This window comes from Cynara cardunculus (assembly GCF_001531365.2).
Source record: "Cynara cardunculus var. scolymus isolate 2C chromosome LG 5, CcrdV1, whole genome shotgun sequence".
Taxonomy (NCBI): Eukaryota; Viridiplantae; Streptophyta; class Magnoliopsida; order Asterales; family Asteraceae; genus Cynara; species Cynara cardunculus.
Genome location: NC_037532.1, coordinates 1,128,032 through 1,143,308, shown reverse-complemented (window position 1 = coordinate 1,143,308; position 15,277 = coordinate 1,128,032). Strand labels below are relative to the sequence as shown.

At 33.5% G+C, this 15,277-nt stretch overlaps 2 protein-coding genes across 3 annotated transcripts; one reads left to right on the top strand and one right to left on the bottom strand.

Annotated features, from left to right (window-relative positions):
• The first annotated feature begins 3,027 nt into the window (after window positions 1–3,027).
• Window positions 3,028–5,097, top strand: LOC112513211. Its single transcript, XM_025119410.1, has one exon. The coding sequence runs from the start codon at window positions 3,815–3,817 to the stop codon at window positions 4,733–4,735; it is 921 nt and encodes a 306-aa protein (XP_024975178.1). The 5' UTR covers window positions 3,028–3,814; the 3' UTR covers window positions 4,736–5,097.
• A 2,101-nt stretch (window positions 5,098–7,198) lies between these two features.
• Window positions 7,199–14,875, bottom strand: LOC112512464 (F-box protein At4g02760-like). Of its 2 annotated transcripts, XR_003069231.1 has the most exons (13): window positions 14,535–14,875; window positions 13,782–13,957; window positions 12,631–12,828; window positions 12,426–12,536; window positions 11,586–11,671; window positions 11,390–11,511; window positions 10,654–10,718; window positions 10,488–10,560; window positions 9,573–9,635; window positions 9,365–9,429; window positions 7,798–7,869; window positions 7,448–7,707; window positions 7,199–7,227 (listed from the first exon to the last, which is right to left on the bottom strand). XR_003069231.1 is itself a non-coding variant. In XM_025118443.1 (12 exons), exons 1-12 carry the CDS (start codon window positions 14,856–14,858, stop codon window positions 7,512–7,514), a joined length of 1,551 nt encoding a protein of 516 aa, XP_024974211.1. In that variant the 5' UTR covers window positions 14,859–14,875; the 3' UTR covers window positions 7,283–7,511. The 2 variants fall into 2 exon arrangements, 1 of the variants encoding a protein (XP_024974211.1); XM_025118443.1 differs by lacking the exon at window positions 7,199–7,227 and having other exon boundaries at window positions 7,283–7,707.
• Window positions 14,876–15,277: the final 402 nt, after the last annotated feature.

Sequence of the window (15,277 nt, the reverse complement as noted above, 5' to 3'; positions counted from 1 at the left end):
TAACGTGTTTGCATGATGTTGTCCATTAAGCAGTGAGTCATATAAAGCTTGTAGAAAAAGAAAGTGCTGTCTCCTGTTGCAGTTTGTTTTGTCTCRTAGGATTGTAGCTTTCAAAGTATATGTATGTCTGCAAATCTGGCTTAATCCGTAAATTATGTGAGAACTTCTACTTTAAGGTTTTGTTTTATATCATTTTTTTTCATCCAGGTATAGTATTTAATGTATTGATTAACATATATTTGTTTCATATGTACCCTGTTCACAATGTAAAACTTTTTTATGTGTACTTTTTGTTTCACAAACACGTCAAAAATGTGAAACGAACATATTGTAAAACATATATATGTTAATCACTACATCAAATTTGAACCATAGATGGAAAAATATCATGTAAAATAGGCACATGATTTTTGTAGATGTCATGATTTGTATCCTCTTCAAAAGGAAGTCCTGATAATTATATATGAGTGGATTTAGGATATAACTCAAAATAAATGTATTAGAAGTTAGAGTAGACATGAACAAGTTAAATACTGGTATTGGTTTGATATAATTCAATTTTCTTTTGCTATTTGAATTATTGGTGCCAATTTTTGTAAGATAGGATCATGTGATGCCAAAACAAATAAATAAATGCATAAAACACCAAAAACTGTCACCTAAGAATACCAGCTATTTAAGAAAGGATCAGAAATTGTCTCATATGTACAATTTTGTATCTATTTATTATATACTTATATAAGATTGGTTTTACATCAGACCAATCTGTTTTCGTGAGACCATAATTTTATATTTGAAATTTCACAGTAAAATGTTGTGAAGGTAAAAAAAACTCCGAATCTTCACAGCAAAAACACTATGAAGGTTACCTTCACAGGTTTTTTACTTTAAAGTTTCAAGTGTAAAAAGTTGGTCTAACATGATTCCAAGTCACTTGAGATGTTTATAAAAATGATGCAGTGTTTATTTATATGATTTTGATATTTATAAAAGATTATTATGTTTTATATTAGGAAACAGTTGAAATATTCATTTGAATCAGATATTGATTAGATTAGATGGACGATTGATATTGTTTTGCATAGTTAGTTTATATAAATGATTGAGTTTGTAAATGCAATACATATATGTATATGCATCCTCACATCATTCACTCTTTGGGTGGGGTATCTTTATAACAAAATTGGGTATAAAGTGAGAAACATAATTTGGGTATCTTAATAAGATAATAAAAAATTTGGGTTCGAAGATTTCGTGTTGTTACTCATTACAAAAAATGGTTTACTTATTTCATATACCGATAAAATTCAAATATTTGTGTAAGAAATAAGTCTCGAACCTGTAATCATTTAACTTGAAGATGTGTATCGCTTGGATCAAAAGCAAGCAATATATTATATATTGACTTTAATAAATTACATCTAATGAGAGTTGAGAATAAATTTATTAAATTCCGATAAACCTAACTAAAGAAGTAACGTTTTTTCTGTTATAACTTAAACTATGTGACTTAGAAGCTTTACGTTTAAAATAAATAAATGACGAAAAAGTAAATAAAATAAGACAAATATTGTTGTTAAAAAAAATCATGTTTTTTAGTTAAAAAGATATTAGTGGTCTTTAAATATCCTTCGAGTATATTACTATAAAAGACATTGTATTTATGTAATATATCTGATTCCTTTTTTTTTTTGTTCATAAGAAAATTATATGATTTATTCCATTATAAATAAAACTAAATCAAAAACAAGTCTTTCGTGAATAAATAATATATATTAAACAAATTTAGCAAAAGTCTTAAAATATTAAAGGACCAAAATACCCTTTATACTCACTTTTTTCACTTTTTCACCCCTTATCTCCTCACATACACTCACCCTCTTACAACCAATTTTTTTAAAATTATAATTTTAAATTTACATTTTATACCCCTATAATTAATTAATTAATTTACTTTATGTCATTTACTTTTAAATGTTTTATTTTAAACATTTATCAAATTAACATACATAATCGTATATCAACTAAAACATGTTTAAAACATATATTTTTATTTTAACAAGTTACACCGTTATAATCGTCTTCATTAATACATTCGAAATGAGTCCAATATTGAATAGTTTTTGACTTAATTATATTATTATATATTATATATATTGTGAAAAAATATTTTTAATATTTACGATTTATACTTTTATAGTTATTTATTTATATATATACTATATATTTTGGGGTTAGGCTGTCTAAATTGCATTGTATGATATGTTTTGAATTAATATGTTGGGTTTTTTTGAAATATATATATATATATATATATATATATATTCAACCTTCATCTGATTTTATGGACAAGAAAGAGAGTAAGTAGTTGAAATTTCATTCTAAAACCCATTTTTTTTTGTCTTTTCATGGCTTATGATCTGCCAAATTTGTAGTTTTTTTATTGGTTTTGAGTGTTTATCTTAAAACTCAAGTTTCTTGGTTCTTTCTTGGTGTAAATCGAATATATTTGTGTAGTCGTTTAAATATGTTGGAATTTTAAATACATTGGATTTTAAACTGTCATACAATTTTTTTCATCGATAGTCTGTAATTGGAACCATAACTCTTATTTATTCAAATTGTATTAATATGTAAAGACCAAGTGTAACCTATATTATCGTTAAATCTTATCTTATAAAACCAGTGAAACTTCAAAATCATTAAAATTCATGGCTCCCGCCGCATTGCGCGGATAGACCACTAGTATATATATATATATATATATATATATATATATATATATTCCTCTTTTTAAATTTTTTAGCAACATGCTTTCATTATTGTTGCTTACATTCCTAAGCAAAGATCTCGTTGATAAAAACACCATTTATTGTGCCCAAAAAAGGAGGTTCAATCATAAAAGCATGAAAGGCCACACTCATTCCAATTMTGTCCCTCACCTTCACTATGTGTGTCACTGTGTGAGAGCGGAACAAACCTCTTATCTTTTYCCCCCCACCCATTCAAGCTTCCTCTTCAAACCATCAACAAACCTTTGCCACTTTACCAATTTAAACTCCATGCTATAATCTTTCCCTTCTGTAACCCTGTTTTCTGGGTACAACAATTCTTTCCTATTTTACCAATTTGCCCTTCATGTACCCTATAATCTTCACCCTTCTGTACGCCAGTTTTCTGGGTTCAAAAAATCTAAGCCAATTTATTTATGTACCTATAATCTTGGCCCTTCTGTGAGCCTGTTCTCTGGGTACAAAAAGGCCAAGAAATCTTGGTACTTTTACCAGTTTAAGCTTCATGCATACATCATTCAAGAAATCTTGACCCTTTTGTAAGAAATCTTAAGGGTACCCTTCAGAATTGCCTACAATTCCTCCTTTTTTGTTGTTTTCCCAAAATAACCCCCAAAATTTTTGCCCTTCCATAAGCCAGTTTTCTGGGTACAAAAGGATCAATGAAATCTTGATACTTTCAYCAGTTTAAGCTTCATGCACATATCATCCAAGCATCTTGAATCTTTTGTGAGAAATTTTCAAGGTATCCTTCAGAATTTGCCTACAATTCCTCCTTTTTTGTTGTTTTCCCAAAATTAAGCCAGTTTTCTGGGTATAAAAAGATCAAGAAATCTTGGTACTTTTACCAGTTTAAGCTTCATGCACATATCATTCAAGAAATCTTAGACCCTTTTTGTAAGAAAWTTTCGGGTACCCTTCAGAATTTGCCTACGATTCCTTCTTTTTTGTTGTTTTCCTAAAATACCCCCCAAAGTTTTCACTACCCAGTTGTGGAATTGTTGGTTTGAGAGCATATAAAAATGAGGGATTTCCCATCTTGTTTTGGTGAAAATGGTGTTCAAGTTTCTGATGCTTCTTCATCTGGTCCTCCTCCACCACCACCTGCCACTGCCACCGCCACCGCCCAAAATCTTGTCACTTGTGTTTATCAGTGTAAACTACGCAGCTCATCCAGCTTCATTGTCACTGTAACTTGGGCCAAAACCTTAATGGGTCAGAATCTTTCTGTTGAAATCAACAATCCCACAAACCACTCTCTGTGTAAACTCGAAATCAAACCATGGTTGTTCTCSAAAAAAAGAGGGTATCGAAACCTCGAAATGGGTTCCAATTCAATCGACTTTTTCTGGGATCTTTCATCAGCCAAATTCGGTTCTTCCCCTGAACCAGTTGAAGCTTTCTATTTCGCCATTACTGTAAACCGAGAACTCATCTTACTATTGGGTGATATGGAGAAAGAAGTACACAAAAAGATGAACAACAATGGCTTCAATTCATCATCCTCCCCAAACCCCATTTTCATTTCGAAAAAAGAACACATATTTGGGAAGAAATCGTATGCAACAACTGCTCAGTTTTGTGGGAAGGGTCAAATTCATGACATCTTGATTGAATGTGATACAATTAACACCAATGATCCATTTCTATTGATTCGAGTCGATGGGAAAACAGTGATGCAAGTGAAGCAACTTCGATGGAAATTTAGGGGAAATTATACGATTTTGGTGGATGGATTGCCGGTTGAAGTTTATTGGGATGTTTATAGTTGGTTTTTYGGTAGATTAATTGGGGGAAATGGAGTGTTCATGTTTCAAACTTGTCTTTCGGCTGAGAAATTGTGGGGATCTGCGATTAATTGGTCGAATTCGTTGATCAAAGATTGTGTTCAATCGCAGGGTTTGGGGTTTTCTTTGGTGTTGTATGTTTGGAAAAATGAATAGGGACGGTCCTTGTGGTTTGCTGAAATTGCCATTTTTAGTCCTTGTGTTTTCGGAATTACGGTTTTCATCCTTGTAGTTTATAATTCGTTGTTGTTTTCGTCTATATGATTTATTATTTTGTAGCTCGTTTTTTGTCCATGTAGTTTATTATTTTATTTCTATTTTCATCACTTGTATTTAATTGACTCGGTGACGAAAATAACGATAAACAGCACAGCAAACCACAAGGACAAAAATCACTTGTATACTCTCGTATTTTCTCTTCTTCTTTGAAGTGTGTTTTTTTAATTTCAATTGTCGGTGTTCAGACCAACTTGTATGTATTAATTTCAGTAACAGAAAATCCCTACTTCCTTTTTGAAGTGTTGGTAGTTTGATAATTGTTTTTTTATTTTAATTTCATTTTATACTCTATTTGATGTTGATGATTTGAACTCTATAAGATTGGTATTTGACTCGACTCCGAAAACTCAAATAATTTTTTTCGAGCCGAGTTATACAAGGATACAACTTTTGGGGTTGAAGTTTGTACGTTCGCAAATGATACAGTCAAAATATAAGGTCAAGTTCAAGAGAAAACCATAGAAAAAATTAAAATTTAATGAACACCCTCGTAACATTTCATCTAGACGGTATGCATATGTTCATAAAAATAATTTGTAAGCAATTTATCCGGTATACAAATATGCATAACATGTACGTGCATAAAAACCAAGAAACTGCTTCAATTACTTATATGCATATCTACATACCGTATCGATAAATTGTTACCAAATTGTTCCTCAGTTTTTTTATTTTTTTACTGATTTTCCTATTAACTTCCCTCTATAGATATACCCTTTCAAATGATTAGATAATTTTAATAATATTCTCTAAACATTTTCAATTTTTATTTGATTTTCCTCCCACGTTTATAACCAAACTTTTGATTTCTTTCCTTAATTTATTCAGCGGCTTATTCTTTCTGCACTCGTAAACTTTAGACATGTGATTTCTTAATATAACTGGACCACGTCTTGACGGCTTCTTCGACAATTTTTGACCCAGCTTCAGTCTTTACATTCAATAAATTCTTTATATTATTCTCTAAAAAAAATAAAAAAACAAAAAAAAACCTTTAAATTTAAAAAATTCATTAAAACTTAATATATAATAAAAAAATTAATTTTTTATTCATCCTATCATTAAGATTGAATTATTATTTATAAAAACTCTTTTTAAAAAAGTTATAAATTATAAAGTATTTTAATAATATAATAAATATTAATATCTCTAAAATAGATAATCCATTAAGAGTTAAATGTAAGAAAAATAAATTTCAATAGTCATTTTCAGATGTTGATTTTATATCTTAGATTCACAAGTGGCTGGTCCACAATTTACGAAGGAGTCAAAGTATAAACAAAAGAAAGTTCCTGAACGAAGTCCGCAAAATGCACGTACCAAATCTTTAGATTAGTCTCAACACCTCCGCAATGATAACTTGCGTACATATATCTATTTTACATATTTGGTTCAAAAACTTCCTTTTTTTACACTTTTATCCCTCCGCAAATTATAGAGCTAGCGACATTTTGATGGTTTTCGAAGAAAAATAGCTAAGAAATAGAAACCACAAATTAAAAATGACTATTTTAATTAATTTCTCTAAATGTAATTGTATTTAGAGATTTATGATACCCTATTACTACCTTCCATTTTTTACATCGCCTTCGTTCTCTTTAATCGTCAACTTTAAATCAATTAAAAGGAGTCGGAAATTCTGGAGTATCAAGTCGTATGACTTAATTCTTGAATGTTTACCAACAAGTGGAGAGTATTTAATTCTTGAATGTTTACCAACAGGTGGAGAGTATTTAATTCTTGAATGTTTACCAACAGGTGGAGAGTATACACATATGAACCCTATTTGGTTTCTCATTCGTGGCTACAAATGTTGGAGAAAATACGCACTTCGCATAGGTGTCCATTGTTGGATGATTTGATCCGTATAAAATGGGAAAAAGAAACAAGGCTGACTTGGGTCGAATTCGGTTTCAACCCATACGAAATAAAGTAAGCATCAGGTTCTAGAAAACTTGGGCATCGCTTGGTAAACACCTACTGATATCACTTATCTTACTGATTGAACATGGCAAACGCCAATAAGCTTACTCCATAAGAGGTATGGTAAGAACCAAGAGTCTTACACAACAAGTGAGGAAAACAGCTCCTGCCTTGTAAACACTTACAATAAGGTAAGTGAGTGATATCTCTTGCTCATAAGCACTTATCCGATGAGCGTTTGGTAAACGACCACTTACAGGTGTTTGTCGGTAAAGTGAGTGATATCTCTTGCTGATAAGCACTTATCCGAAAAGCGTTTGGTAAATGACTCCTTCCAGGTGCTTGTTGGTAAGCACCTCTTACCTAATAAGCACCAACCGGGTAAGAATCATCTCCAACACATACCGGGTAGTTTTGGTCATTGCTTTGGTCCTTGCCATGTTCACCTGGTAAGGTAAAGTGACACCCAATAAGCACTTACCTGGTAAGTATTTGGTAAACTACCCCAGAATGGGACAAAAAATGCATTTTATTTGTCCTGCTAAAATAGGTGGAACAAAATCAGAGAGAAAGGACAAGCTTCGACAAATTCCTAAGATTAAAACCCTACAACTTTGCACAATTCTCTCACCCGGCTACGCCCAGTCTCGGGGGAGAGAGACATACCTGGTTATTAACTAGGATATTCTACATCGTTGCTCGTTGGAGAAACGGAAAGAAAGCGGAGGACCTAATCTGAATTCTCTTCGTAAATTATAAAGCTGCTTTCTATACTGTCCTCATTACCACTACCATGATCACTATTATAACTGCCATCTGATGTGTTCATGAAAACTGAATGATAAGCCGTATGGCTGCTTGAGTGCGACCCTGATGATAAACTCAAACTCACATCGCTCTCCGTCAATTGTTCAACGTCAAAGTAACTGCAAACGTTATAATAAAGAAAAAAGGTTAGGTTTAGGGGTTTGAGCCGAATCAGCCGTTCTCTATGATTCACAAAGTAGTGTACCTACCTTCCTTTTGGGAACTCTGCCACGAGGCAGAAATCCGGCCTCTGCTCCAATAGTTCCTTTATAGGAATGAAACTGCATAACACATGGTGTGAGATATGAATGAAACTGCGTAACACATGGTGTGAGATATGAATGAAACTGCATAACACATGGTGTGAGATATGAATGAAACTGCATAACACATGGTGTGAGATATGAAATTGTTAGGTTGGTTTTCCATGGATGGAGAAAGTTGTCTGTGTGGATTAATTTGTCTGTATAGATGAGAATGGTTTTTGTTTGCAACGGTTTTTTCAATAAATGGAAGGAGCATGTTTTTTTTTTTAATTTGGAGGGACATGTTTGGAAAAAACTTTTTGCATAAAGATCCTCCTAAAAGCTTACTGAATAAGCAAGGAATATGAACAAAAGACATGGCATGATCCCGGTGTCGAGCAGAGCGAATGAATTTTTTTTCATGAGAAATCATTTGAAAATGATACTCTTATTCTATATCATTAAGCCACTACCAAACAGTCATGTATAGCTGTATAGCTGACCGAATAAGTTGCGAGTCCCATTAAGCTCATTAAGCTGCTAACAGACAGGCCCTAAGAACTATCCACAACATACTCTATAAAATAGAGAAATTTGAGATATGGTTCTCTACTTTACTCCACCAGATTCTCTGTATTATTCTCAAAAATAAAGAATTCTCTAAGAATTGGTGAGAGGAGAGATAATTTTCTTCCTCGTTCCTGAAATTCAATTATTATTATTTTATAAAAAAATTAGAAGTGTTTTAAGATGATAAAATTATAAAATATTTTAATAATAGAGTAAATTACATTTTTCATTGTTGTGGTTCGTCAAAAAGTGCGATCGTCCCTGTGGCTTCAAAATGCGGTTTTAGTCTCTATGGTTTGTTATTCATTACTATTTTCGTCCCTAAGCCTAACACCTATCATTAAGTATGAGGGACTAAAACAACAAAGCATTGTAAACCACAAGGACTAAAACAACAAAGCATTGTAAACCACAGGGACTAAAACAGAAATAAGTTATAAACCATAAGGATGAAAATTGTAATTTCAAAAGCATAGGGATGAAAATAGCACTTTTTAACAAAACACAGGAACAAAAAATATAAGTTACTCTTGATAATATAATTAATGTTGAAATCTCCAATCTCCTGGATATGAATGTAGTTGGAAAAAACATTTACAAAGTTTGACTTTTTTTCTAATTTAAAGAAATTGTAGAAAATCTGTTGGAGATCCTCTAACTATACGTGTTTTAACCTTTACCAAATTAATATGTTTTAACCTTTAGCACGATTATAATGTTTTAGGCTTATATCTTCTAGCCGATTTGCCTATTCCCAATTTCCACTTTCGGGAATGATTATGTTTAGGTGAATTCCATATGTTACTACGTCATTTAGAACTTTTTAGTTGTTTAATCTGTAAGGGACTATAATATAATATATGGTATTTTATTTTATATATACTCGTCAAGTTCTATATTCTCAGTACATGTGTAACAGGATGTTCAAAAAGATAGGAACGGTGAGGATAGACCACCATACCTTGCACTGTAACATCTGTTATACCAGTCACCTCCACATGCTAGACCTTCCCGGTTAGATATGTCCTGTTAGAAACGACGAGATTTCAAACAGTGGTCTATTATAAGGATTTTGTAAAAACTGAAGGTGTAATTGGTAGTAATGCTTAAAAATTCTAGAGCAGATCATAGAAAAATAGCGACTRTCTCGAGAGAGTGTAAATTTTTACAAGATGTCTTAGGAGTCTGAATTCCCCTGCAAGAACAGCTGCCATAAACAGCTCAACTTCAATCTGCCAACCATCATTAGATAGTAGAGAGTAAGTGCATTTCCAACAAATTCTCCAAAATGGAGGATCAAAATTCAAAATCTCGGGAAAAAAAAACTACATTCAACACCAACTTCCCTATCTTGGAGATTACAACATTAATTACATTACTCCCTTCGTCCCAAAATAAATGTCTACAACGAAAATGACACATAGTTCTAATAATATATAATTATGGGTTGGATTCCGGTGAGAATTGAAGTTATGCACCGATCAATTCCCATGAGAAGCACAATTCATGGGATGGAGGTGACATTAAAAGTGACCAAGGGTCTGGACCCTTCGTACACTTCTCTCCTTAACTCCTATTCTCACATAATCTTTCGTCATGGACAACTACTTTTGAAAGTTAGACAGACACTTACTTTGGGACAAACTAAACTAAAAATGTGGACACTTATTTTTGGGATGAAGGGAGTATCAGAATATTCTATACATTTAATTAAAAAATTATTTCTCTTCTACACATTTATATTTAATGTTCTTTACCGGTGAGAATACAATAAAATAATTATTTATCTCTCTCCTACTTTCACCATCCTGAAGAATCTGTTGGAGGAAAAAATTTGCCCAAAATCCTACAAATCTCCATTTCCTCTATTTTAGAGAATTTGTTGGAGATGCTCTAAACGAGTCAAGAAGGAAAGGGAAGGGAAAAGACTCATTGGCCAAGCAATACCTAGGTTATTGGTAGAGCCCAGCCACCTGGGAAGTCAAGGGTCCAAACCCACCAAATGTGAGGAGTGTGTGTTAGTATTTGCCGTATATTGAACTTATATACTTAAAAAAAGAAGGGATTAAGGCACAGTTCCATACTTCTTTGAGATGCATACAGTCTCGTAACATCATCACCTCCAAATGATCTCCACCTCCATTGGCACTAAGGTTCCTATAATTTCAAATTTGAAGTTAGGATTGCAGCCAAGGATCAACACAGTTCAGTAGTTGGAGTTTWGACGGTCATGACTTATGGGTCACTTACTTTAAAAAGGCACCGGTGAACGAATAAGATGTTGACAGGTCAATATGTTTCAATTTGCGCAACCCCTGAAAAATAGACTAATAGATCACAACTGGAAGCAATAGGTCAAACTCACATTATTTATCAGTAGGAGAACTATTGAATGAAGATGTAGTGTAATGCATCATTTAGTTGTTTATATTGCTAGGGCCTAGGGGTAATGAAAACCATAAATATTTTGAGAGCTTGTGGACCAACTATTCATATTTTATTCATGATGAATGCCATGATAGGTATTCATAACGAAAATGACTATCATATTCACAACGAAAATAAATTATATGACTAACGAAAATGAATGATATTAATGATTATTCAAAGTTATTCATCATGAATGATACATGAAATAGTTGGTTTTCAGGTTCTCAAAATATTTATGGTTCTACTTCATATTGTTAAATCTTAAATACTTGTGCTTGTATGTGCTCCTCTGAATACAAAGGCCAATACATCTAAATGTTGGTGCTACTTATATTACTAGTTAGGGAAATAAACAAATCAGGCACCAAAATAGATTAGGAACATAATTAATTCACTAATGAAACAAAAGCCTGTGATCTCTAATCTGCATTCTGCCCTAGCATATTATCTAATCTGACATTTGACATTTAGTTGATCAAGTTCTATAACTCAAGAGTATCTCATGAAAATATGCAAACCATGTCATAATGAAAAGCGGGAAGTTCCAGAGACGAACCTTCACCAGCATACGAGCCTTGTAGTCATGCAACTTGAATCCTTTTAGCGCCAAAGTAGTTATGTTAGGACAGTTGAGAACGAACTCATTGCAGGTGGGGTATTTCAAACCATCATCTCTACCTGCATATAAGTTATCCTACATTATTTTAAATGTCAAGCGTGAAAATGAAATACCACTTTTAAGAGGTACATACCTGTTTTTGAAGATTCGAAAACCAAACGTTCTATCAAGGGGCAATGTTTACTTACCGACTCCAACGTATGCCTCAACTCAACATGCCTATCATAACAGAGTTCCTTAGTACTTGGAAAATAGAAGCTCACATTACAGAGAAAAAGGAAGAAGAATGAAAACATAAAAGACAGCATGAGCTTGCTTGAATGCACTGCAATGAGGAACAAGAAAAACCATAATCATTTGTGAAGCAGGTCAAGAGCCAGACAGGCTAACGAGCGAGTATAGTTGCTTTAAGGATATGAAAAGGAACCGCTACTAGGCTGAATAACTAGAAGTATCAACTATCCTATGCATTCAATTGAGTGAATCATGCCAGTCCATAAGTTCTCATTTGTATATCTTGTAATGCAACTGGAAAATAGAACCTTTTTCCTACAATTATGAAGGATGGAATCAACACTTGGAACTCAAAATATTTCAATATAGAATGGAGTCAAGTTGCCATTGCAATATATTTCTGCCAAATTCCCCCTCTTCATACATTGGAAGATGCCTTCTACAGTTATCTTCCTACAACAGAATACAATAAAAAACAGTCTTCATTAAGAACCAGCCTTTACTTCCTTCTCTACGTGTCCCAACCTATGACATAAATTAGTATGACAGCCACATGTCACATAGCGCATATGGATCWCTTTGAGCACAAAGAAAGAAACTGCATAGAAAGATGGATACAAAATTTGATGCACCTACATGCCACAGAAGCTAACATCTGTAGCACTGTCATTTCAGAAGTTCCATTGATGAGGCATAGTACCCGAGTCAAAGATTTCAACAAAAGAAATAAAGGACTTACAGGCCCACAATTTCTAGATCGAGGAGAGAAGGGCAAGCTGATAATGATGCCAAGAGGGCTGTATTATCCATTCTTTCAATGTTGTAAAGGTGCAATCTCCTCAAATGAGCCCTTCCAATTACAACCAAGAGACAATAGACAAAACCTTAGAATAGAAAGGACAATGAACAGTATTGACTCGACTCATTCTAAAATAAAGACGTACCCAGGTGCACCACCATTCCCACTCAAAGAATTCAAGCAAGACCTTGTTAGAATGGAAGACTCCCTTCCTTGCCTGGATCGCTTGTCATTCCACGAAAATCCTGACGCATCGTTAGAGTTCCTAATGCTGTAAACTAATGGCTGAGACGAAAAGAAAGGAGGAGCAGGAATGGGCGGCAATACACCAAGTTTGATAGACCTGAACGTGACAGAAACCATAAAAATCAGAACCTCTTATGATAACACCTGAGATTGAAAACATAGAAGCTTCCAATGATAAAACCACTGTTAATTAAAAATGTTACAATGCTGTAGCATGAGAATTCTACTTTTCTTATCAAGTCCAGGTCCACCAAGGTGATCATAGATGCTAAGTTCTCAGTCCAATCTTTCTAAGTTGAACAACCACTCACATGGGGAGCCAACCCTCCTCAGAACAACCCCCCCACCCCAAGGATGTGGTCTTCATTACAATCAATGTAGACATTGAACTTGGTATGATGTCATAAATTATTCATTTTGACAGGCACATATGCATGACCATAGAATAGATATTCAGTTTGAAAACCAAGGTACCATGTATATCTGTGCAGTCTTTTACTGTTTTAAGCATATAATATCTATATACGGAAAGGAAACTCACACACGCTCCACCCCTTTGTTGAGGACGGAACCTTCGACTTCTAGGAAGGTTAGGTTACAGGATACCGCTAGCCAGGCCTTCAGTCACTCTTTTACTTTAGGCTCATCTATTCAAGTACAATTTTTTTGTCGATTCAGGTGATCTTCCTAATATCCCCTAGGATGCAACTGAACAATAATATAATAACCTCTTAAGACACAAAACACACGTCCACCTTCAGCATAAAAATTGTTTAGAATATCTGGGTTAGATAGAAAGAAAGCAAAAACAAATTTTGTGGAGGTAAAAAACTAAAAGCATAAATATAGGTTTAAAATTGAACAGTAACATATTTAAATCGTGAAAAACAAAAGTAGATCGATGCAGAATCTTACAACGAAAACGCCATCTCCAGATATCCTACCACTAGAATCCAATTCAATTTGGGATCATGTACAGTTTTAAAAGAGTGACAAGATTGCAAAGACAGAGAGCAATATATGCTCACACATAAAGAAAAAAGTTCTTACTTAAGTGCAACTCCAGCTCGATGAATCATAGTAGACACCACAGCATTATTGACTTTTGGGACCAAGGTAGCCAAGTCAATGTTAGCAAAGCACAAAGGATCCATAGCACACTTCTGAAAAAACGAGCACGTAGCCGCAGCATAACACACACTTTGCGTATCAAGCATCGAAAAAACCTACAAATCATCATACAAACAAATGAAAAAAAATAAAAAATGAAAAAAATAAAAAATAAAAAAAATCAAATAAGGAAGCCAAGCCATAGCATATTAGCATAGCACAAGAGATAAGGCTGAAACTTCGATGGCATAAATTGCATAGAAACATCTGAACTAGATAAAACTCATGAAACCTACAAATCATACAAACAAACGAAAAAAAATTAATAATAGATTAATCAGATAAGAAAGCCAAGCCATAGCATAGCACAAGAGATAAGGCTGAAACATCCATGCTACAAAATTGCACAGAAACATCTGAACTTAACAGAACTCATGATATCCTTCTTCCGTCTCCTAATTAAAACATATACAGAAAATCAAAAGAAACCAATTGCATAAAGAGATCAAAATAGAATCCAAATAAAAAAAAAAAACTCTATACATTATACAAGACAACCGACTGAGGTTCAAAAAAACCACAATAAATTTGTCAGACAGCAAAGCAAAGCCATAATATGCCAAAACCTTGTTAGAATAAAATTTGGAACTAAACAAAATTACTCTAAAAACAGAAGTGTTATCACAAACTGACCTTGATGGTGAGGTCAGGGGAGAGAGGCCAAACGACGGCGTTATGAGACGATGAGCATCTACGAGCAGATCGATTTGCAGCTTCAAGGAGAAGAGAGCCGAGATGGAGAGCACGTTGGATCAAGTGATTCTGATCGGAATCGGAATCGGTAGACTGGATGAGACGGTCGAAGGAGGTGTGGATTGAAGGGGAATCGGAGAGAGATAAGAAAGAGGATAAGAGAGCATCCATGGTGAAGTGATCGGAATCGGGAAGAAGATGAGGTGATGATGGAGGTTTGGGACGTTTGGCCATGGAAGAGGAGGAGAGAAGGGAATCCTCCATTGGTTTTGGTTTTGTTACTGTGTGTGTGTGTTTTACAGAGAGAGAGAGAGAGACACGTGGAAGTGAGGATGGTGTACGTGTAGGTGTAGATTGGTCACACGGATAGAAAGGTGTTTATTGGATGCCTCCGTTTCCTACCTTCCCATCCCAACCCATCCCATCCTCTTTTATGAAAAAGAAAATAATGATTATTAATTATAACCGGATTATTATATAAAAAGTGTTTTAATCTCTATCTAATTTTTGATATCATTAGGATTAGAGATGATATAATTAATATAAATAATTTAATTTATAAATATTTTTACATAATTTTCATATACATAAATATATATTTGAATGAAATTTTTTATATAATTAATGGTAGTTTAAAAAAACTAGATTTATACAAAGGAGAAATTATGTTTTATTCGGGTTGA

Coding starts and splice junctions, on each gene's coding strand:
- LOC112512464 (XM_025118443.1), bottom strand. CDS start 14,858: ATGGAGGATTCCCTTCTCTCCTCCTCTTCCATGGCCAAACGTCCCAAA. Junction 12,829..13,781: donor CGAGCTGGAGTTGCACTTAA/GTAAGAACTTTT, acceptor TGTCACGTTCAG/GTCTATCAAACTTGGTGTAT. Junction 12,537..12,630: donor GGGAATGGTGGTGCACCTGG/GTACGTCTTTAT, acceptor TGTAATTGGAAG/GGCTCATTTGAGGAGATTGC.